General features: G+C 39.6%; 3 protein-coding genes across 3 annotated transcripts; 2 read left to right on the top strand and 1 right to left on the bottom strand.

The window, feature by feature from the left end:
- The first annotated feature begins 1,172 nt into the window (after positions 1 to 1,172).
- On the top strand, positions 1,173 to 3,237 carry fam136a (family with sequence similarity 136 member A). Its single transcript, XM_080047336.1, has 3 exons — positions 1,173 to 1,499; positions 1,607 to 1,747; positions 2,322 to 3,237. Exons 1-3 carry the CDS (start codon positions 1,413 to 1,415, stop codon positions 2,508 to 2,510), a joined length of 417 nt encoding a protein of 138 aa, XP_079903462.1. The 5' UTR covers positions 1,173 to 1,412; the 3' UTR covers positions 2,511 to 3,237.
- Positions 3,238 to 4,796: 1,559 nt separating this feature from the next.
- gmcl1 (germ cell-less, spermatogenesis associated) lies at positions 4,797 to 12,850 on the bottom strand. Its single transcript, XM_080046902.1, has 15 exons — positions 12,530 to 12,850; positions 11,500 to 11,681; positions 11,278 to 11,397; positions 11,068 to 11,164; positions 10,871 to 10,968; positions 10,634 to 10,746; positions 10,481 to 10,546; positions 9,048 to 9,132; positions 8,810 to 8,900; positions 8,581 to 8,721; positions 8,159 to 8,228; positions 7,957 to 8,032; positions 7,715 to 7,860; positions 6,916 to 7,003; positions 4,797 to 6,799 (listed from the first exon to the last, which is right to left on the bottom strand). The coding sequence occupies exons 2-15, from the start codon at positions 11,677 to 11,679 to the stop codon at positions 6,659 to 6,661; spliced, it is 1,512 nt and encodes a 503-aa protein (XP_079903028.1). The 5' UTR covers positions 11,680 to 11,681; positions 12,530 to 12,850; the 3' UTR covers positions 4,797 to 6,658.
- Positions 12,851 to 15,333: 2,483 nt separating this feature from the next.
- Positions 15,334 to 21,966, top strand: ggcx (gamma-glutamyl carboxylase). The gene is made up of 15 exons (XM_080046875.1): positions 15,334 to 15,515; positions 15,784 to 15,984; positions 16,087 to 16,245; positions 17,451 to 17,616; positions 17,684 to 17,762; positions 17,860 to 17,966; positions 18,062 to 18,225; positions 18,330 to 18,631; positions 18,982 to 19,113; positions 19,425 to 19,576; positions 19,657 to 19,826; positions 19,929 to 20,059; positions 20,155 to 20,302; positions 20,673 to 20,877; positions 20,982 to 21,966. Exons 1-15 carry the CDS (start codon positions 15,491 to 15,493, stop codon positions 21,139 to 21,141), a joined length of 2,301 nt encoding a protein of 766 aa, XP_079903001.1. The 5' UTR covers positions 15,334 to 15,490; the 3' UTR covers positions 21,142 to 21,966.
- The last annotated feature ends 24 nt before the right edge of the window (positions 21,967 to 21,990 follow it).

Genomic DNA, 21,990 nt, shown 5'->3' with positions numbered 1-21,990 from the left:
CTTGTGTCATGTCTATGTGTTATTCTATGTCCTTCTGTCCTGTGTGGATTCACTACGACCATGCAAAGATCCCAAATGGTCCTTGTCTAGATGTTTTCGGTCTGAGCTTGGGGACCTTTTGGGCCCCAAATCAACATGCCAGTATGCATGCAAATGAAAACAAGATACACATTTACACAGGCTTGTGAAAGCTCTAAAAATATATTAAACTAGATATGGATTGAAAGTAGCCTGGTCCAACCAGATCATCATACTTCATTTCATTTGTACAGAAGACTATACTGACTACTGAAGTGAAATGAAAATTGAGCGGAAGTAGGTAGGTGGGCGGAGCGAGGCTAGATTGAAAGCACACATGCCATTTGTCATATAAATGCAGTGCCCGTTTATCATAATTTCACACTTATCACTTCATTAATTGTATGACACACTTCCAATAGACATACTGTATTATCTTACAGTAATTTTCCTTTTTTAAAACTACTTAGCCTACTATGGCTGCAACTTCTATTTGTTTTAATTAATTGATTATTGTTATTATTTAATGTATTTATTTTTTGTTCATGTCACATCACATATTCCCAAAGCAACCGTTAATGTAGTTAATTTACAATAGTTGTGTTTGGTGTTGACCAAATTAATCCTTGATCAGAACTATTTGAAGTCAAGTAATTGATTATTTGAATCATCGATTCTAAAGGTGTTTAAAGGCTGACTGCAATTTTTAAAGGATTTGAGATTTATTAAAGCCAAATAACACAATATTGTCTAATGTATTAGTAGCCTTTGTGGGTTGGAACCTCTTTTAGTCTATGATTGGAACAATATATTATTATTATTGATAATTAATATCATACTATAGTTAACATTTTTAAATAAACATTTTGGTTCATCATGTTGTTAAATAGAAAATGCAGAAGCATATTATTATATAACATATAATAATAACATGAGAATATATTTTGGAAAATGCCCAATGACACTTTACTTTGAAAGGTCAATTGAAAAAGGAAGTTCTCATCTCTTTTGTCTTTTAATTATATTTTCTATTTATTTCCGGAAAATATTTTTAAAAACAGTGTGGCTGCGAAATCCGGGTTGTTTTGTACCCAATCAGATCAGTCTAAAATCGGGAAAATCGTGGGGGTCAATTCTAAAGTCCACATAAAACCATGGACCTATAAAGAGCATAAAACGGAAGATGATTATTTTTTTCTTTAAGCCGGTTGCGGAAGTAAAGCGGAAGTCTTCTCCTATAGAACCATGCTTGAATGGAGGTGACCTTATAATCCAGTTGTAAAGTAAACCGTCTAGTCTAGAGCTTTGGCGTGGGCACAGCGTGAGTCTGGCGGTCTGGTTTGGATGCTGAATTCGTTTAGAATTTCACTGAAGACGTTGCAGACTGAGCAGATATGGCAGAGGCACATCAGGCACGCATGCAATCCCAGGTGGAAGAAATGGTCCAAAGCCTGGAAAGGGACCATATCCGTAAGATGCAGGTAGGTGTATTATTTGTGCAAATATGAAGCGTGTGTTTCTATCACATGTATGATCATAGATGGACTGTATTATGGTGCTGATCTGTGTGTATCTTCTCCTGCTGCAGGGTCGCATGTTCAGCTGCAGCGCAGACTGCTGCGAACGCTCCTCTGACTCCATGTCCCAGGTGCACCACTGTATCGAGAGGTGTCACACTCCTCTGGCCCAAGCTCAGGGACTGGTCACCTCTGAGCTGGAGAAATTTCAGGTGAGCGTGGTGGTGGTGAGGTCTTCAATGTGCAAACTCTGTCAATAATAAGAATGAGTGGGACACCTCACAGGTCTTTTTGGCAGTCAGGTCAAATATTATATTTCATTCTGACATTACAATAAAGGTGGCTTAATTGCCTTTATCAAACCTCAAACATACCACAGCCTTGGTCCCTCAAGTCTACTTGCATCTTTTATTTTTAAGGTTTGAAAATATATAATATATTCAAAATTGCAAACTTTGCATGGAAAATAACAGGGATTTATGGGAATCAACAGAAATAAAACTGAAATGTTGGGGGTAATCTATACTACCTGTATTTACTTGTCGTATACAGACAAAAATATAAAACATTTTAGTAGTCAGATAGGCTAGTAAACATTTGTAATACACAAATTTTAAGTTGCATTTTTTGTTCCATATATTTCCATATAGTAGAACTTTAATGGATTATTACATTAAACAACAAAATAACATACATTTTGAATTAAAACAAATGTATTCTCTGAACCCACCCCAATCTTTCTGTTTATTAGTCAAGCCGTGTTTTCTCTCCCCTCTGCCGCCTCAGGATCGCCTGACCAGATGCACGATGCACTGCAATGATAAGGCCAAGGACCTCTTTGACTCCGGGGCCAAGGAGCCAGAAGTCCGCTCGCTGATGGAGCGCTGCGTGGGAACCTGTGTGGATGACCACGTCAACCTCATACCCAGCATGACGCGAAGACTCAGAGAGAATTTGGACTCTATACCACAGTGAGGAGCTCCTGGAGACAGCCTGAGCTCATTATACACACAAACACACACGCAGCAGACAGCAGTGTCGCTCAACTCAGCCAGTTCGACCAGTAACAACAATGAATGAAGGGCTGGAACATAGACCATGTGATGCAAAAGGGAAAAAAGTTTTACAGTCAGTGACTCTGAATGTTGGTGATGCCAAGATTCCAAACTGTTCACTGTGAGATTTTTTTTTTATTATTGTACATGTTAATATCAACAAACCTTAACCTCCCTGGAGACATGCACCTGGAAGTTCTTGGCTTGTTAGATTTGACTTAATCTGCAACAAGAAAGAAATCCAGTGATGCAAATTTCTGGTGTTGCATGTGTAATTTTTTTTTTTAAATAAAAAAGGAAAAATTTAAAATGCAGAGTATAGCATCCAGTCAACATGGTTAAAGAAGCCCCCCCCCCCCCCCCCAGTATGAGCCCTCGCATCCCTAATCCTCCTCATTTTACTGTGAGTTTTGTGACCGTATGACCTCCGAATGTTGAGGTATATTTATATATCTGGATTAAAAATACTGTAGATGTACCTGTTTGTGAACTGCATTGCTTCCATAATATCAGTCACACAAGCTCTACCTCCAAGCACTGAGACAGGTAAATGACAAATGCCTGTCATGCTTATGTAACACACGTTTTAATGACCCCAAATTTAAGAAATATCTTAATACTGCTACATGAAAGGCAATAGGTGGCATTCTGAGTAACAGAAGGAGGACAATGTATGGAAACAGATGAAGAGCTGATCATCAATGTGCATTAAAGGTCCCATATTATGCAAAATGCACTTTTTCAATGTTTTTAACATAAATATGGGTCCACGGTGTACCTAGAGACTGCCTCACCCTCCCCCTTTCTGAAAGGCTCTCCAATATACTCCAGTCAGAATTCTCGCCATCTATGACATCATAGACGGCACAGCCACCTCCCCCCACATTAGTAACCTGAAACTTCCACCGTGCAATAGTCTATGATAAATTATTAGCTTTGGGACAAGCATCAAGATTTTGCTCATAATAATCTATTTGTATTAACCGCAGTAGTCTAGTAATGCCTCGTTTTTAACAAGACACAGAATTGGAAGCTAATAGTGTAGTAGTCAAACTTTGAAGCTAATGTTTTCAGTGGTATTTTTAGCCTTTAGCTCCCGAGGTAGCTTCGCAGTAGCCTCCATCTTTTGCTGCATTTTGATTGTGAACATGCCGTTTCCATTAGCTTGTGGCTGTCAGTGCATCTGTATGAACATAGTCTTTCATGTAGACAAGGATTGGTCATGTAAAACTGTTCAAAGTATGGCTGAGCTTCTGCGTTAGCCATTTTGGTTATTCACGGGAGGGTAAACACTGTCACACTCCGCAGTGTGGCTCTAGTAACCAATCACAGCAGGTGGGACCACAGGTTGCAGACACCAAAATAGGCTATCCTGAGATGAGCTGAAAATCAGGGTAGAGAGGCTTGCTACAATAAATGATCTGAACGGGGTTTTCAGCAAACAGCTAAAAATAATTGTATTAGGGACCACTAAGACCATATAAAATAGACAGAAAAGTGCATAATATGGGAGCTTTAAGCTAAGTGTTTTAATGATGCAGCCAATGTGGTGAATAATACTAATTCATGATTTAAAAAAATGCCTATTGAGAAGTACATAAGTGCAGGAAGTCAAAAAATAAAAAATATATCTTACATGGAGAAATCCTGAGAATAAAAGTCAGCAGATGGAACAAGGTTAATAGTGTTATGTCAATATATATATATATATTTTTTTTTTTCAATTAAAGTCAACTGGACTAACGGATGTATGATAACCCTTGACATAACTTTCGAGACTAAATGATTGTTTAAGCACCTTCACATATAAACAAGGAACAAAGGGGGAACAGCCTTGAGGCACACATTGACATAATTCAGTTACACCTTACTGAAACCCTGTGTAATTCTGAGCCGTTTAGTGGGAAATATATTGTGTATGACTAGTAATTGAAGTGTACTACATGCATGCAAGAAAGGAGTAATCATCACAGGATGAGGCATGACTACAAAAATATGATATTGAGCAGTGAGAGTAGTCTGAGTGAATGCATGTGACACTATCACTGATATTAATAGAATAGAACTGCCACACAGCTCCATCAAGTAGGAGATGATCGTGAGGGCCAAAGGACGCTATATTCTGTTTAAATAGTTACAGAAGCATTAACACATGGACAGCTGTAGTTAAAGACCTGTATTGGAAAAAGAGACGGGATCGTGTGATAGCACCACAGCCCACGTGAATGGGTAGTTTTATTGGCTGTCAACAATTGTATATTTTAAGTCTCAAAAATAGGTCATAACAAATACAAATGAAGTAAAAAATAAATAAATGTCAAACAAAAACACCTGCGACTGAACTTCATGACAGTAACACTCGCAGCTATACAGACAAGTCATACTGACTAGAATGAGCTAGCAGACACTGTCCGGGTTGTTGAAAACAGCATGAGGTAACAAGATTTCCAAAATTGCCAAACAAATAATGACCTAAACAAAGTACAAAAGTGTGTATAACATACTGTAACAACTTAGTGTGGTGATGGGAGAAGTTTGTCACACAGGGTCAAATTTCCCTGCACAGGAGAAGCAGTGGACTCAGTTTAACAGCAGTAGATGGACAATTGATAGTACAGCTGGTGAACACTGCACAAAGTCCCTCGATCAACCTTCATGTGAGTTTCAACATTTTGCTGTGAACTTTAGAAAGCTGGTGTGAATGATCGGACGTCCCACTGCAAACTGGCGAACGCACTAAGACATTGTGTCTCATGAAGAAAGTCACATACAGACATGCAACTTTAGCATGGTTTATTTTGAATATGCTAGATTACTTGTATCGCCTGAATGTTACATTTTCTGTTCATATTGGGTTTAATAGATTTAATTTTTCAATGAATGTTATTTACAGAGTACTAGAGATACTTGATACTAGGTATAATCTGAAAGTGGTGATGCTGTTTTCTCCAGCTTAGTGAAAGGGTGATGGACTTGCTGATGTGAAAGCCTTCACGGAAGCTGCTCTTATGTACAACAGGACAGGGACGTGTCAAAGACTGAGTGAGATGGACCTAAATGGGTTTAAGAGTGCTTAAACACATGCTGAAAATCCTCTTATCGGTTTAAAAAAAAATTAATTAAAAAATTAAATCTGTTGGGTGTAGACATTGGCTGCGCTCTATTTGTTGGAGAGCAGGTGGTACGACGAGGCAGCAGGTATGACGTTGAATCTATCAGCTGATAATCAAACGGCAGCAGGTGGCAAAGATGCTGTGTCAAACTTTTAGTTCCTCGTTTAAATGTTTACAGAGATAACACAGCACCTTCCCCATTTCAATTCAGCAACAACGGGCTGTGTGAAATGTGTGTTTTTAAGTAGTTTGTTTATGACAATGTAGTTGTGCGTGGTAATGCGTTTGCTTGCTGCACGGATCCGTCATTTCAAGTATGTACAAACGGAGGGTGCCGTTTTGTGTGTGCTGATTAGAAATGAAGTGAAAAACATGTCTTTCTAAGTCTAATCGGCACTGTGCTGGTCGAGTTTATGATAGCACAAGTCAGTGGAGGTCTAGCTTCACCCTCTGGTGCTCATGATGTTCCCATTTTCCAGGTTGATGATGCTCCAGTACACACTCTTGTGTGAAGTCAATCTCTTGCATGATCTTTACAGTCACAAGATTAAACATTATGTAGCCATTAATCAAAGTTCTGGAGCACAAAATCCAAAGAATATTTTCATTTTTCCATCTTGAAAAATGGACTCCAACATCCCAGTGCAGACAGTTCATTGCAGAGGTCCGAGGTGTGAAGCTGCTCCCAGGTCAAAGGGTGACCTAATCCCTCCTGGCAGTAATGTGTTTCTGATATACTGTAAACCCCACAGACACATTGCCCACTCTGAATGTTCCAAAACACTTAATACATAGATACAAAATGTTTCCCTTAAAACACCTCACTGAGTTAGGCAGCATGCAGATGATATTTCATAGTGATGTTAAATGTGTCGGTGGATTGTACATACAAGCTTGTGTCGGTGTCTTAGCATTACCAGAGAAAAATGAGCAGTTACTGGCTGTTGAATGGGCATCAAGGCACGCTGCGAGCAGTGCTTTCTTGTTCAGGGCAATCTTGACAGAGGCCCATCTGAGGTGACGTATACATGAAGTTACAGCACACGTAGAGAGGGAATGATAACAACCGGCTGTCCAGATTCATCACCACATACTCCTAAGTCATTGAGGAGAAGGGAGGAATGAGAAACAAGTCAAGAATAGCATTCTAGTACAAGGTAATGGCATGACAATAGAGCCATCTGTATCTAGATATCTACAGTGCTCACTGACCTGGTCTTTCTCAAGGGTGAGAAGCTGGTAACCTGTGGAGCGGCTGCAGACCAACTTTCCACGGCTATCGAAGGAGGCCAGGCGTAACCTGAAAAAATAAAATTGTCAACGGTAGGTTTAAGAATTTGCAAGTGAACTGAGCATACATACACTTTTTATTTTACTGTGTTGCCGAGAGTTACACAAAAAGACTGATCAAGTCAAACATAGCCTGTACATAGCATGTCTGTACAATTAATACGAAACTGCCCCGTGGCTAACGTTGCTTAGCATAAAGACTGGAAACAGAGGGAAACGGCTAGCCTGGCTCTGTCCAAAGGTAACATGTAAATCTGGGGAAGGCGGCAACTAATTGCATTTTCAATACGTCACACAATCCTTTTTAAAACATATAAACATCTAGTTTTCTTTACACCAACCAAATAAGCTCAGTTTAACAATTCTAGCAAGGGTTTAAATGAAAAACATGGTTTCTATTGTAATTTCAGTAAAACAGATTAAATAGTATAATAAGTTATTGGAATAAAAACAACATTAAATTATCCATTTCTTCATTATTCGACAAATAAAACAACTACTTGTTAAAATATCAGATAAAAATCTGTACACAGTCAAATAGTACAAGATTACGTTCTCCCATTTTTGCACTGTCACTTCCATTCAAATGTTTTAACCACACCTTTGATAGTCTAGTTTACAAAATGATCCTCTTAGTTTGTTCATTTTTAAGTATGTGATGTGGACACACAGCTGCCGTCAGCATTGAGATAAATGTTCGTAAATTGAGTGCACCACAGACCTGTATGCCAGAAACCGTCGTGGTTGTAGGCTCACAGCGCCCCCGCATGGCTGACTCAGAGTGTTTCTTTTGAAGACTATGAAACGGTTTGTGTAGGTCACCAGCAGGTCAAAGCCAAAGTTAAAGCCTGTCCACCGCCAGCAGTACTGAAGGGAGGAACATATATATATATGTATGTAAAAATAAAACAAAACACATTCTACCGGACAAAAAGAAAGCAGCAGAGAGACAGTTGGACTCACATCTCCATCTTTAGTCAGTTTCCTGCCACACCTCATACTGCTCAGCTCAAACTCCTCTTTGTTAGCTTCCTGGGGACTAATGACAGACAGTTGCCTTCGTTATTCAAATAGCAGCCAATTCATATTCTATGCATAAAAAGTTTTTTGTGATCGTATCAAACAGTCAATTGACATTACAATTGTTCAGGTTGTGGTTTCTCACCCGTTATCATTGTCGAATTCTGTCCGGAGCAAAGCAAACCACTGGTTTTTGTACACCGACGTTAACCAATCTGCAATGAGTTTGAACAGAAAACATTAACAGTGCATAAACATGTGTACATCGTTTATTCTTATTAGTCATTCCTAGAGATGTAAATGTTAGGAGAACAAAGGTGATGCTGCTTTACACCTTCTCTGCAGGTTTTTGTTCAATTTAAATGTGTCTCTAACACTTTATATCACTTACAATACAACTTATACAACCGATTTAAGCGCAAAGATGTAAATAGAATATTGGAATACATAACTTTAAATTCATTAAACAGGGCTTTGTAACCAGATAACCCAATTAAATATGTATTTTTTTCAAGAAAAAACATGAAGCACATTCCTGATGAAATTATGTCAGTCAGTTATAAGTACCTGGGGGCAAAATATTGTCTCGCTCCAGGATGCGTGCAGAAGCCAAATCGTTGATGATGTACTGGAGACGAACATATTTGAAAATCGAATGAAAGGGTGCACCCTCCTCTGTGTTCAAGAAGGGCTCTTTCTCACACAAGTCTGTAGAGTTGGAAACAGAGTCAAACATTTGTGTGTGGTTCCGGAAAATTAAAGAGGGGCAATTTTGCTGTGTCTGGCCTCACTGTACCTGTCCTCCGTTTGCAAATCCAGGCGTCGGCATCAGCCAGAAGCTGCTTGATAGGGCCGTCCCACAATGGGTTGAGCTGCAGAAACATCCACTGCGCGCGCGAGAGAGGGATAGAGAGAGACATAGACAGAGACATAGACAGAGAGAGACGGAGAAAAGAGAGCTCTTAGAAACAGGTCTGATGGTACAGTGAGTGAGTGGATCTGAGGGTTAGAAAGTATAAATTTTTTCCAAATACCTTTTTCAGAGCAGTGTATACATCCATCTCCACCTGCATGACAAACAGGTCCGAGGACTGGATGAGCTGATCCATCACCTCTATACTGTAGATGCAGAGCAGAGACAAATCTCAAATCTGATTGTCCTTATTAAAGAAGTCAGGTCATTACTAATCAAAACATTTTCAATGAAGCCCAACAAAGTTATCATGGGCACAAAGCTTTCTTCAGAACGCTCTTAACCCATTGATGACGGCTGCTGCGCGATGCCACACCTCATGTGTATCTCCTGCCTGATGCTGCGTAACACAGCATTGTTACTTTATCTAATTTTCATGGCATGCACAGCATAAAATGCACCGTCATTGGTTCAAATACACATGAGGTGAGTTTTGTTGATTTTTTAAGACCACGTGACCACCCAAAAGTTGTGTGGTTTGCCGAAAATCACGTCAATAAAAAAAATAATAATAGAAAAATTTAAAAAATACGCCGGCTGTGTCCGGCATAATGTATTACAGAACAGTTAGTGGCGTTTGGTGCGCAGAATCAAGGTCTACTATAGACTATTGACGAAAATCACACAACACATTGCATCTATTTATTAACAATATTTATGAATTTAGGCTATATTTTGCTGCTCCAACTCAAATTCAGCCCAGCCAGGCGATAGTTAAGTTTCAGTTTTGTTTGGTATACAGCCGTTTGGACGGTTTGGACCAGCTGATCGGCTCCCGACAGCCAGAGTCAGTGTGCGTTCCAGTTGTACTGGGGAAGTTGGATTTATGGTGCCAGTGATAACTGAACTAAATAATAAAATAAAGCTATCTCCTCCTTCCTATATCTGTCTATCTTTATCCCTCCACTACACACTCAGTCACTACTATCCATGCTAAAAGGAAGCAGGATTATAACCTCATTTATCACATTATTTTTAAATATTTTATATTATTTATTCTTTTTTTTTCTCCCCCATCTAATTTTGACGATTTTTAGAAATATTTGTTGGTTTGTAAGCGCTAAGGGAGCATGTTTAAATAAAACCTGTGAACCTTAACTTTTAAATGTATTTTATTTCATGTTTCTATGTGCTACACAGGCTTAGATATTAAGGTTTTGGTAGACTTGACAATTCATACTATTTTTTCAGAAAACCCTCAGGCATTAAGGACATGCATCCTAGATTGCAATAGTCATCAATGGGTTAAGAAGGCTTGTGAACCGTGTCAGTGTTTATTTATTGTTTATTTATTTAATTTAGGAAAATGCTTATTATATTTTGGGTTAAGCGCTCCACCGAGAATTTCCATTGTTGAAGCGCAACCTACTGTTTCAACATATATATCATCGTTATTTCATGCAGAGATAAAACTTGTTTTGAAACCTCCATTCACAAAAAGAGTAACTATAAGAAAGGGTGTAAAGTCTAAAGTGGTAAGCTGAGCAAACGTACCCAACTTCTTTCATCAGGTCGACATTTTGGTGGGTCATCAGATTGTTCAGAAGCCACTCGAGACACCTGCAGACACAGACAGTGCCCAGCATTAAAGACTGATTAACCCAGTAATAACTGTTTTGAAATAATTACAGTGAATTCATAGCTGACTTTTTCATGACTGAATCCAAGCCATAGATATTGGCACAGGCATAGTAGCCACACACAGTCTTTGCGCTGATGTTTTCCTTCATTGTCTCTCCACACTGCTGGATCAAGCCATCCTGCATACAACAACACACCGTAAGACAGGATTTGGTTTTGTCTCAAGTGACTGCATATACATATAAGAGCCAAGATGGTCATTTTACATTCAAGACAATAGCTGACTTCATTCAGTGTACTGACCAGCTGTAGCATACAAGCAGCAGCGAGTATACTGACAACTCTGCTGGGCTTGATCAGGACGTCATCCCGGTAAAGGGATCCAAATACGACTTGTAGAGCTACACACACAGATACATGCGCACACACACACAATGTCAGTAAAATAAACAAAACACATTCAACTGCTGCTGCTCTCAGTTACTGAGGTTCCTCTCTACCTTCAGTGTCGATGTTTTGGTCAGGGATCTCCAAGTTGATTTCCATCATGTTGGACTCCCTCCAAGACCCGCTGAACATGCTGGAGAAATACCCCGACTGCAGAATGCGAGAAGGAAGGGGAAAGGAGTATTAAATGACTGACAATGATCCACATTAAAAGACACGTCGATGATGATCTTTGTGGTGTATTTGTATCCATGTGTCTTTACCTGGCACAGATAAACTTTATGGAGGTTCCAATCCTGCCCCAGAGCACAGATGCGAATGTCACTGTTCTCCCCATTAAGGAACAAGGTCTGATAAATGTAGCGTGACGTGCTCTTCAATTTCTTCCTGCACGAGTTTGAAAAAAAAAAAACGTAAGAATGAATTTTGCTGACCTTAATATATTTGACAATGGTGACATTTTTCATCTTTTTATTTAACCAGACTTGCCTGCGAGGTGTATCTAGTAAGGCATCGTCCTCCTCCTGTTCACTCTCACAGTCACACTGGGCATTTCGTTTCCTCTTCTTACAATCACATCCGTGTTTTCGGCTGGTGCTCGTGCCCTCCGCAGCCTCCTCTGGTCCCTGAGAGGGGGACTGGAACCTGCTGCCCAGACTTCCCATCTCTACAAAACATAAAACAAACAAAACAATCAGCGGAAACAACAGGCCAGCTGTACTGTATCTTCTTCACGTTGCAACATGGCCCCGTATAAATCAATATAATAACAAAGTCACAGGAGCAGATACTGTTAGAGACTATGGCTTCTGCAGTATTATGATATGGCTCATGTTGGGAGTTTTTAATTGATTAAGGGCTTCAACGAACAATAAATTGCATACATTTCCAGATTAATCTGTTAATAAATTTTTCTGTGGAAAATATCTGCTAAAGGCAGGTCAAAATCTAACAGACCTAAAATGTAAAAACTGCGAACAATTGTGAATCCGCAAATGTTTGTCCCTTGTTGCTTGATAAATTGCGATTGATCGTCAACATTTATGCTAATTAATTTACATTTAGTCCATCAACTTACAATATATTTTTAGCACATTTTTACTGCTGTATTAGAATTCAGCACTGAAATGTAATTTACTTATTTGACTATCTTGTGAAATGAATGTAACGCTTAGGTATTTTAAAAGTACTAGTAATCATCTATCTCTCTCAATATAAGCACAACACATGCAGTGCATAGGTATTAGGCCTATGTAAAAAAAAAAGAAGACAGACATTAAGAGTGTGGATTTCGCCTTGTCTTGGCAACTAAATAACCACAGTATAGATATTCAGCAAAAATGGCTGTATCTAGATAAATGTTCAAATATAAAGCAAGAGACCAAGAGATTAGCATTTACTTGCATTTTCGCTTAACAAAACAAGTTTCAATAGCTTCACTTGTTTGAAACAGAGTCCAGTACCAACAGGACGTTTTCAGTATGTTGAAGAGAATCTACTCCTTAATTGACCTACCTGCTGATTAGCAACGGGTCGACAGACGGTGAGGTGTCGGGTTAATTTGGACGGTAAACACGGGCTGATTATCTCTGCTCAGACGTTGACGAGCCAGTTCAACAGGAGCTAACCCCGGGGCTAGCTTAGCTGCCTAATTCACTGACGAAAACAAGTCTGGAAACAATAACAGCGCTGCTTGTGACAAGCTTGTGACAAACTATGCGGAGGCCCCCACACCGCGAAACTATATTTGGTCCCAGTTACATTTTAACTAAATTAAAGCAAATGTGAAACACATACAGATGCAGGGGGTGATGTGGACTTGCCCTGAAATCTGTGGCTGGCTGCTTTTGTTTTTCTTCTTCTTCTCTCGGTCGTGACTAATGGCCGCTCAGCTCAACGGCGCCCCTTACCGTGAGACGTACCGATAAGCAGCCAATATGCTGATTACACAAGCATTCTTTTTGTGTCTGTAGGCTATTTGAAATATTAAATATTTTAAATATCTAAATATTTTAAATATTTACTTCATACTACAAAAGTAACTTAGATTTAACATAAGGCTTTAACATATTGTGGAAAACAAAAACAGGAGGACCAATCCACATTTTAGGCTCTAGGCTACTGAACTCTATTGACCAGTCTATTTGGTCCTTTTGAATCCAAAGGTTACTGCCAAATCAACAGTGTTTAGTCAAATGCGTTACCTATGATGCTTATGTCAAATGCAGACTTACTCTGCACTGAAACTTTTGAAAGGAAAAAGGTAACTATTTTCTCGACCTCATAGGCCTAGATTAATCTGATAAGCTAATTCAATACCAATTAAAAGTTTACTTTATGTTATACAATGAATATAAATAGAAGCACTTTACCTTTTGAATTAAGCTAAGCTTAAGTTATTTCTTGAGTAATTTATTTAGTCTCACTGTAACTATTTGTAATGCATTGGTAGTGTAGCTGATCATTCAAGATTGTGAAATCCATCTGGTAAATACGCAGCTCAACACGTGTCAAGGATTATGTTTCTAGCTAATGAATTATCAATCATGTCATATCATGAATTATCATGTGATTATGTATCAGGGTTTTTAATTAAGCAGGTCTTCAAGATAATATATTTATATCATAAGCGTCAAATCATTCAGTCTTACACTCTAATGTGCCTGAATGCTCCACTGTGATGTTGAAAAGCTTTATTATGTGGTACCAATGGCAACCAGCGCACAAAGGTCCTTTTTATTTTTGCCTGGTTCACACCACTTCAAAAACCTCTCACACCCAAACCCACTCACATCTGAATAACCCACACAGGCAGACTAAAATCTCACTGAATGGAACAATGTCTTGAGTTGGACAAAGTGTTTAGTCTACAATCATCTGCAGGGGCCAAAACATACCACTGGTCAGAGGTGGTCACTCTCCAAATACTATAACTAAACACTTTACTCTTCTTGTCACTGTGAAAGAGAGGATACTTAAATATGGAGAGGATTCTTTATTTTTAATCAAAATTCCTATTCAATAAAGATCTTCTACTTGTGCACATAATTCATACATCCTTTTAATGGTTAAGTAACAGTAATGTGTACAATGTGTCTGTGGCTTATACTATTCTGAAGAGAAAAAAAAGTATTTTTCTTCTGGTAAGACACAAACACATTAGTTGTTTACATAAAACCGTTCTTTAAACAGGATAATCTGGTACTTCCCTCTCTCTTCTAGCTGCAGATAAAAATAGTCTTTAAAATAAAAAAACTTACTTACTTCAAAGACTCTGGATCAATAAACAAACAGATCTGAATATGCCATATATGAGTGCCCTCCAGTGGTACCCTGTGGTACTCTAGTCATGACAGAAATACTGTAGGAGAAAATAGTCAAACCAAACAAAAACTTTAGGAAGATATGTGTTGAATTATGATCGTATGAACATAGTGTGTATCCATAGCACTGATGGAAATCCAGGAAATTAAATGCAAACAAGAGTTGGTCAGATGTCATGACCAGAGTTAATGAAGTCACCTGCCACAGTCCATCAGGGAGAAAGGTTCAAGCATGCAAACCCTGCTTATAGTATTCGCAATCACATCAAGAGGTCACAATGGTGTGTGTGTGTGTTTGTGTTTGTGTGTTTTTTTGTGTGTGTGTGTGTGTGTGTGTGTGTGTGTGTGTGTGTGTGTGTGTGTGTGTGTGTGTGTGTGTGTGTGCGTGTGTGTGTGTGTGTGTATGAAGGCCTAAGTTAATCACCTGTCTGAAATAATGGCAGTTTTTTCTCTTCTTATAAAATTATAAAATGTAATAATAAAATGATCAATTATTAAAATTAACATTTTAAATATATCATATATGTATGTTATATATTTATAGATAGATAGATGGATAAATAGATAGATAGATAGATAGATAGATAGATAGATAGATAGATAGATAGATAGATAGATAGATAGATAGATAGATAGATAGATAGATAGATAGATAGATAGATAGATAGATAGATAGATAGATAGATAGATAGATAGATAGATAGATAGATAGATTATCTAATTTTTATTTACAATGTTATTTGTAATTTTTCATAATTATTATTACTACCAGTAATTGTATTATTTCCCTACCAATGGTTTATGAATTCTGATGTCAAGGGAAATGTATGAAATATATCTAAAATAACAAGGCAGGATATGACGAATGAGGGTGTCCCTCGGTGGGCGTGACTACTGGAGGAATCAGCCAATAAACGACGAGCAACTGTTTCACAACATTCCATCCTCCTCCTCCCCCCCTCCCCCGCCTCCTTCTCGGACCAGCCCGACCAGCCCCGTGTGTGTGCGACGTGACACGTATCTTTTTGTCCCTCTCAAAGACTGGACCAGGCAGGACACCTCCACCTGGGACAGGGAAAGCAGATAGAGGAATTTTCTGCCCCCACCCCTATCCTAAACCAAAACCCCTTTTTATTCTGAACATTTTGCAGCAATGGAAGCGAGGGACGCAACTGCAGGTGAGGTTGTTGTTAGCAGTGACTGTATGTGTGGCGCGGTGTTGTTATTTGGCCAATTTAAGAACTAGTTGAACCAGCATAGGACTAGCTGTTGGTGTGCAAATAAAAGCTGAGTGTTTTTTAAAAATCATGCAGGGATGTTCATGTTTTATAAATAAAGCGTAAGAAGTTTGTTGACATCGTGTTTAGTAGCCTACAAATATCTTGCACTTTGTCATAAAACTAGTGTCACCATTTTTTGACGTTTATGGTCCTGTTTAAACTATAGATGCTCTCGTGAGCAGTGAGGGAGAGGAACAGACTGCCAAGAAGGATGCAGCTCCTACGAAAGAGACACTACAGAACCAAAGCAGGATGGAGAAGATATTTGGGTTCAGGAGGGAGGAGGTGAGCTCATGGAGTAGCCTGGTGGCCCTCCTGAACCGCCCCACTGACCCTGCATCCCTGGGTATCTTCCGCTGCTTGTTTGGTAAGTTAAGACGCCATGTGTGCTCAGACTGTGTGACTTTTTGAGATCTAAAATAAAGTGAAATGAGTCCGTCCAACTCCACCGTGTGTGTCTTTCACGCAGGCTTGCTGATGGTCATCGACATCACACAGGAGCGTGGCCTCAGTCACCTGGACTACAAGTACCTGGATGGCGCCCCTGTGTGCCGCTTTCCCCTCTTCAATTTCTTACAGCCACTGCCACTGGATTGGATGTATCTGGTGTACGTTGTAATGTTCTTCGGTGGGTCAACATTCCTTAATTTAATGCTAGAATCTTGCAGGGTGAAAAGCCCACGCCTCAGCGTTTACCGAGGTGTGGTAAGGAAAAGCCCCCCCCCCCTCCCACACACACTTTTTTAGTTTAAGCTGATGCAATCCCTTTACAGTCGACAGTCTCTGTGGGGTGTCTGTCTATGAAGACGGGGAAAACACACACAGAGACTAGACCTGCAATTTTCCCCTTTTGTAATTTCCCCCCAAGGCATCCAAGTCATGCAGGGGGTTTGTTCGAGTGTCACAAAGATATGGACAACTAGTGCAAATGGAGCGTTCAGCATAGGTTAAACAAGAGCACAAACAGAGAGCAGGACAGCACAATGACAAAATAAATCAATACTGATAATACATCATGAAGGTTTCAAAACTTAGTACTTTACCAAGTGGACACACCAGGCTGTGTACTTATCCATGTTCAGCTCACCACACTGGGCGATATTTGTTTTTCTTAAACATTCAACTTGATTTCACACCAGAGGGATTTCAAGGCCACTTCTTTGTTTTGGTCAATGTCAAACATAATTTCCAACATAAAACCACCTATAAAAATATTTATATACAATAATATGCATGGTTTTGTATGTGGCAATTATATAGCCCGTTTGGATATGCTATTTGACATTAACAACTTTTATTTTTATATTTGTACATTTTCATTTATACAAGTAACATCCATTATAATGCTCACGATGCATTAACAGTGGCAATAATCCAAAATCTAAAAAATAAACAAATATTGTATGTTAATACCATTTTTAATGTTATCTTACAATGTAAATACAGTTTTCTGATTCTTTAGTTTATTCACCATAGTTTATTTACCATCATTTTTAACTATTTTGTTACATATATCTCAGTAGAATGTTTTGACTTGCGAAGTCAAGGTTGAATATCCTGACTTATAGCTAACATAGGTAAAACTTCAAACTCTTACAATGCAATACTATAATATATTTTTGCCAGACCTTTGCTGTCTGGTACATACCTACATTTGTCATACTCCAAACCAGTATGTAAGCCAGACTTCTTTAAAAGTCATGGTGAAGGTTACTTTATCAAACTCCTCCAGAGCCACAGAATACATATTACAGCAATTTTCACCAGTAGGGCCCCCCGTGGACTAGTCAACAGATATTAATTAAAGTTATGTGTTCATGTTTTTCTTCGAAGGTGCCTTTGGTATCATGCTCGGCTGTTTCTACCGTCTTTCCTGTCTCATGTTCATCTCCACATATTGGTACATCTTCTTTCTGGACAAAACTGCCTGGAACAATCACTCGTACCTGTACGGCCTCATCGGCTTTCAGCTCGCATTCATGGACGCCAACAGATACTGGTGAGTAGATGTCTGTGTGTATGTCCCGTCAATTGAGGAAGACCTTAATGACTCCGTCTATTTGTAGGTCAGTGGATGGATTGCGGAGGCCTTCTATAAGAAACGCCCATGTGCCTCTGTGGAATTACACTTTGTTGAGGACGCAGGTTTGTGCAACAGTGAATGCTGTATATTGCTCATTATTCCAGAACATTCGGGTGTCGGTGTTCTAATGATATCAACACATTTTTTTGTTCCTCAAAGATATTTATTGTATACTTCATTGCTGGTATCAAAAAGCTGGATGCTGATTGGGTGGAGGGATACTCGATGTCCTACTTGGCACACCATTGGCTGTTTGATCCTTTCAAGTAGGTGTTATTTAGCAGCTCGGTCCAGAGATGTGTTATGTGTTGTATCCCAGTATTCCCACTTTGATGTTGCTGCGCCACACGTTATTTTCCAGAGTGATCCTCCCTGTGGAGATGGTCAATGTGCTGGTGATTCATGGAGGCGGGCTTGTTCTGGACCTGACTGCTGGCTACCTGCTTTTTTTCGATGCCACGCGGCCTTTTGGGATTTTCTTTGTCTCTTACTTCCACTGTATGAATTCGCAGCTCTTCAGCATCGGTGGGTCTGTTGTTGACTTTGTCTTGTTAAGCACTTTAAACTGCCTTTCATTTGTTATATGTCATTTTATCTTCATCTCATGAGAACGTTTATCCTCCACAAAGGGATGTTTTCCTACACAATGCTGGCCACCAGTCCTCTCTTCTGCTATCCGGACTGGCCGAGAAGATTCTTCTACCGTTTCCCAGCATTCCTCAGGGCAGTCCTGCCATTCACCACACCGGACTCTCAGCACAGCACTTCCTGTGTTTACAGCGAGGTCCACAGCACCAGCACCGAACACCAGGAGACCCCGCCTGTCCCCAAACCTCCCAAACTGAGACTTAAGCACAAGCTCAGGGCCATTTTCGCGATCGTCTACATAATGGAGCAATTTTTCCTGCCTTACTCCCACTTCATCACACAGGTACATCTGCCTTACACAATGTCCTTCGGGTACTTATTTTCCACACAGAGATTCCATTTTTATAAGATTGTACTCTTCTGTCAGCAAAAGCATTTTAAGCTCTCTCTTGAGTCACCACATTGGTAGTTGCTCAATCAGAGTCAACAGTCATTGATCCACAGCAAACATCAGCTCAGACGGTTGTTTCAGCAAAAGGTTGAAAGTAGATACTCATCATTCAGCCTCTGATATGAACACTGGTTCTTCATAAAAGTAGAGTGGAAAAATGGTGAATGAGTTAGAAATCTTTTACATTGAGATTTTTTTTTTTTATTGTCGTGGAGTTATTCAAATATTTAGTTTTAATGCAGGGTTACAACAACTGGACCAACGGCTTGTACGGCTACTCATGGGACATGATGGTTCACTCCCGCAGCCATCAGCATGTTAAGATCACGTATAAGGATGGACAAACTGGAGACATTGGATATCTGAACCCGGGGGTGAGCTAAAGGACAACACCGTACATTAAATATATAACTTTAGCGCAGTTTGTTCTGATTTTACTGTTGAAGGATTTTTCCATTCGTTACTTTTGTTTGATTGAAAACAAAAAAAACACATTTGAAATCAAAATAAGAAATGTTGAAAGATAGGCTTTCAGATAATTGGTGGCAAGGTATCGCATTTTTACATATCACTGTCATATCTATTCATGCCTCCTTCTGACTTGACCTTCGAGGTCGGGATCTTCTCTTACACTCTAATAACTACTAATAATGTGATATCTACACTGCCTGTCTGTGTACTGAAGGTGTTCACACAAAGCCGGCGCTGGAAAGACCACGGAGACATGCTGAAGCAGTATTCTACGTGCCTTAGTCAGTTACTTCCCCGCTACAATATCTCTGAGCCTGAAATCTACTTTGACATCTGGGTGTCCATCAACGAACGCTTCCAACAAAGGTATTTTTTTTTTTACTTTCAGAAAAAGGTGCATGAATAATGTAATGACAAATGAGTAATGTTCTGTACCTTTCTCTAAGGATATTTGATCCACGTGTGGACGTTGTGAAGGCCGACTGGTCGCCTTTCCGACCAAACACATGGCTGATGCCTCTGCTGGTGGACCTCTCGCCTTGGAGGACCAAGTTCCAGGAGATCGAGGGCAGTTTGGACAACCAGACTGAGATCGTCTTTATCGCAGATTTCCCAGGTTACATTCCTCCCCTTGTATTATATTTCATTTTGATAGAAAAATATGTCTGTAGTTTGTTGTTTTGTTTGCCCTCAATCATTCTTGCATGTTCCCTTGTAGGCCTCCATTTAGAAAACTTTGTCAGTGAAGATCTGGGCAACACCAGCATCCATGTGTTGCAGGGAAAAGTTAACGTTGAGGTGGTGGAGGAGAAAAAGAATTACACTCTTCAGCCCGGTGAACAGATAAAGGTACCGCAACAAACTGTCACCACTGTTGCCATTATACTGTTTAACCTGGACACACTCAAGCAGTTATCATAATTTGCTGTTGTGTATATGTGTAGGTGCCAGCTGGGGCTTACCATAAGGTGTACACAGTCTCCGAAAACCCGTCTTGCTACATGTACGTCTACGTCAACACCACAGAGGCAGCGCTACTGGAGAACTTCACTAAGCTATCTGAGCTCCAGGAGCGAGTTCGCAATGGAACAGGTAAAAATGTCATAACTGGAAGTAAGAGGGTAGCACTTCAAGGTTGAGTCAGCAATTCTGGCGAATGCTTGTCAAAATTTTTTTTTGTCAAAATCGGTGAATATCTCCTCACAATCCACTACCTGTCCGTACTGTGTGTGCGTTAAAAACAATTCCAGTGTTAATACACAGCCTAGGCTCTGTTAATGAGCATACTAGCTATGTTGGCCCCCCTTCGTTTATATAACCTTTTGTTATCTAGCATTCTCCAGAATTGCTGACTCCACCTTTTTAATAGTAAACCACACGTTATTTGTATAAATGTAAAGAAACTTGCTCAAGTACTAGAAAAACATCCATCAGATTCTGATTGGACGGTCTCCTCCCACAGAAACCGAGCCCCTTCCTCCTGAGCTGCAGCCTCTTATGGCCGCAGATGGTGAAGAAGGTTCGGAGGGCGACGCCACCGACCCAATCGTGCAGCTGTTCCTGAAGAGGCAGCGCCGCATGAAGGAGGTGAAGAAACGCAGGGAGGCTGCCATGCTCGAGAGACTGGAGCGCTTTGCTGTGAAAAAGTACTATGCTGTCCGGAGGGGGTAAGTGTCGTCATAACGTGCCATGGTTTGGTTGTATCTAAAAAAAAAAATTAATCTGGGAATGAATTGTATCTCATTAACTCGGTCCCCTTTTCGTCTTTTAGATTCTTGATGACAGCCATTGCTATGAGAAACCTGGCGGTGGGCCTCCCTCCTCTAGAACAGCTGACAAGAGAAGTCGCCTTTGCCAACATGAAAGAACCTCAGGCCGAAGGAAACCAGGACGAACGGTTGAAAGATGAAGTTGGTCATGGAGAACTTTAAAGCTGCCGTCGGGACCAATGCTATTCTGTCGAATATCGTGCTGTTGCTGGATCACACACCACGGGTGTTTGTTGTTACTACTGGACTGTTACTGGGACATCGCTGCCCAGAAATCAAAAGGATGTTATAATTTTTTATGCTTTTAAAGTATTTCGCATTTCAGATTATTTCTAAATGGAAAGCCAGTATTTTTTTGTTTACGGATCTGAATTGTATGCACATGACAGGTTTCTGTTATAGCTGCAGGCAAAACACAATAATGTATGTTAGCAAATATGCACTACTTTGCTGCGTGAGATTACGTTTCCTTCTCATTCAATTTAGCAATTTTATAATTGCCATTTACGGCTGGGTGACATGACCAACATTTTTTAAATCAAGATCAATAAACAGACAATTTATTTAAGAAATGCTGTATGAGAGATGAAGTTTGCATTATATGATCTTCTTGAAGATCACATTTGAAATTTGCTAAACTATTCAATTTCAATTTTTATATATTTTTTTAATAGAATAACACTAATGATTTTGGCGAACACACTGGCAATAACAGGATCAAATTGGCTGATAAGTCGAGCTCCAATTTCCATCATTCTGGCTGTATCATAACAAGCACATTTAGAAATATACACTTGGACATGTAGAGGTTTACTGTTTTCACGTTAAGTGCTTCTCTGAACTGTTATGATAACCCTATAATGTGATAAAAATTGATAGAATTACGAAAACGATTGTTTGTGTCAATTGACAGCCTTTTCTTGTCAATTTTCTAATAAAGAGCTTGTGTGTCAATACATGTGATATTTTAATAAAAGATCAACTTGAACTTTCAGTATGACAAGTTAACTT

The sequence above is a fragment of the Ammodytes marinus genome (assembly GCF_949987685.1).
Source record: "Ammodytes marinus genome assembly, chromosome: 18".
Classification (NCBI taxonomy): domain Eukaryota; kingdom Metazoa; phylum Chordata; class Actinopteri; order Uranoscopiformes; family Ammodytidae; genus Ammodytes; species Ammodytes marinus.
The sequence above is the reverse complement of the archived record's forward strand: the minus strand, read 5'-3'. Positions and strand labels throughout refer to the sequence as shown.

Excerpts from the sequence above, each read along its gene's own strand:
- fam136a (XM_080047336.1), top strand. The coding sequence starts at position 1,413 with ATGGCAGAGGCACATCAGGCACGCATGCAATCCCAGGTGGAAGAAATG. Across the intron at positions 1,500-1,606 it reads ACCATATCCGTAAGATGCAG|GGTCGCATGTTCAGCTGCAG; the intron begins GTAGGTGTATTA and ends CTCCTGCTGCAG. Across the intron at positions 1,748-2,321 it reads CTGAGCTGGAGAAATTTCAG|GATCGCCTGACCAGATGCAC; the intron begins GTGAGCGTGGTG and ends CTGCCGCCTCAG.
- gmcl1 (XM_080046902.1), bottom strand. The coding sequence starts at position 11,679 with ATGGGAAGTCTGGGCAGCAGGTTCCAGTCCCCCTCTCAGGGACCAGAG. Across the intron at positions 10,969-11,067 it reads CCAAAACATCGACACTGAAG|CTCTACAAGTCGTATTTGGA; the intron begins GTAGAGAGGAAC and ends CTGTGTGTGTAG. Across the intron at positions 8,229-8,580 it reads AGACAATATTTTGCCCCCAG|ATTGGTTAACGTCGGTGTAC; the intron begins GTACTTATAACT and ends AACTCATTGCAG.
- ggcx (XM_080046875.1), top strand. The coding sequence starts at position 15,491 with ATGGAAGCGAGGGACGCAACTGCAG. Across the intron at positions 20,060-20,154 it reads AGCCCGGTGAACAGATAAAG|GTGCCAGCTGGGGCTTACCA; the intron begins GTACCGCAACAA and ends GTATATGTGTAG. Across the intron at positions 20,303-20,672 it reads GCGAGTTCGCAATGGAACAG|AAACCGAGCCCCTTCCTCCT; the intron begins GTAAAAATGTCA and ends CTCCTCCCACAG.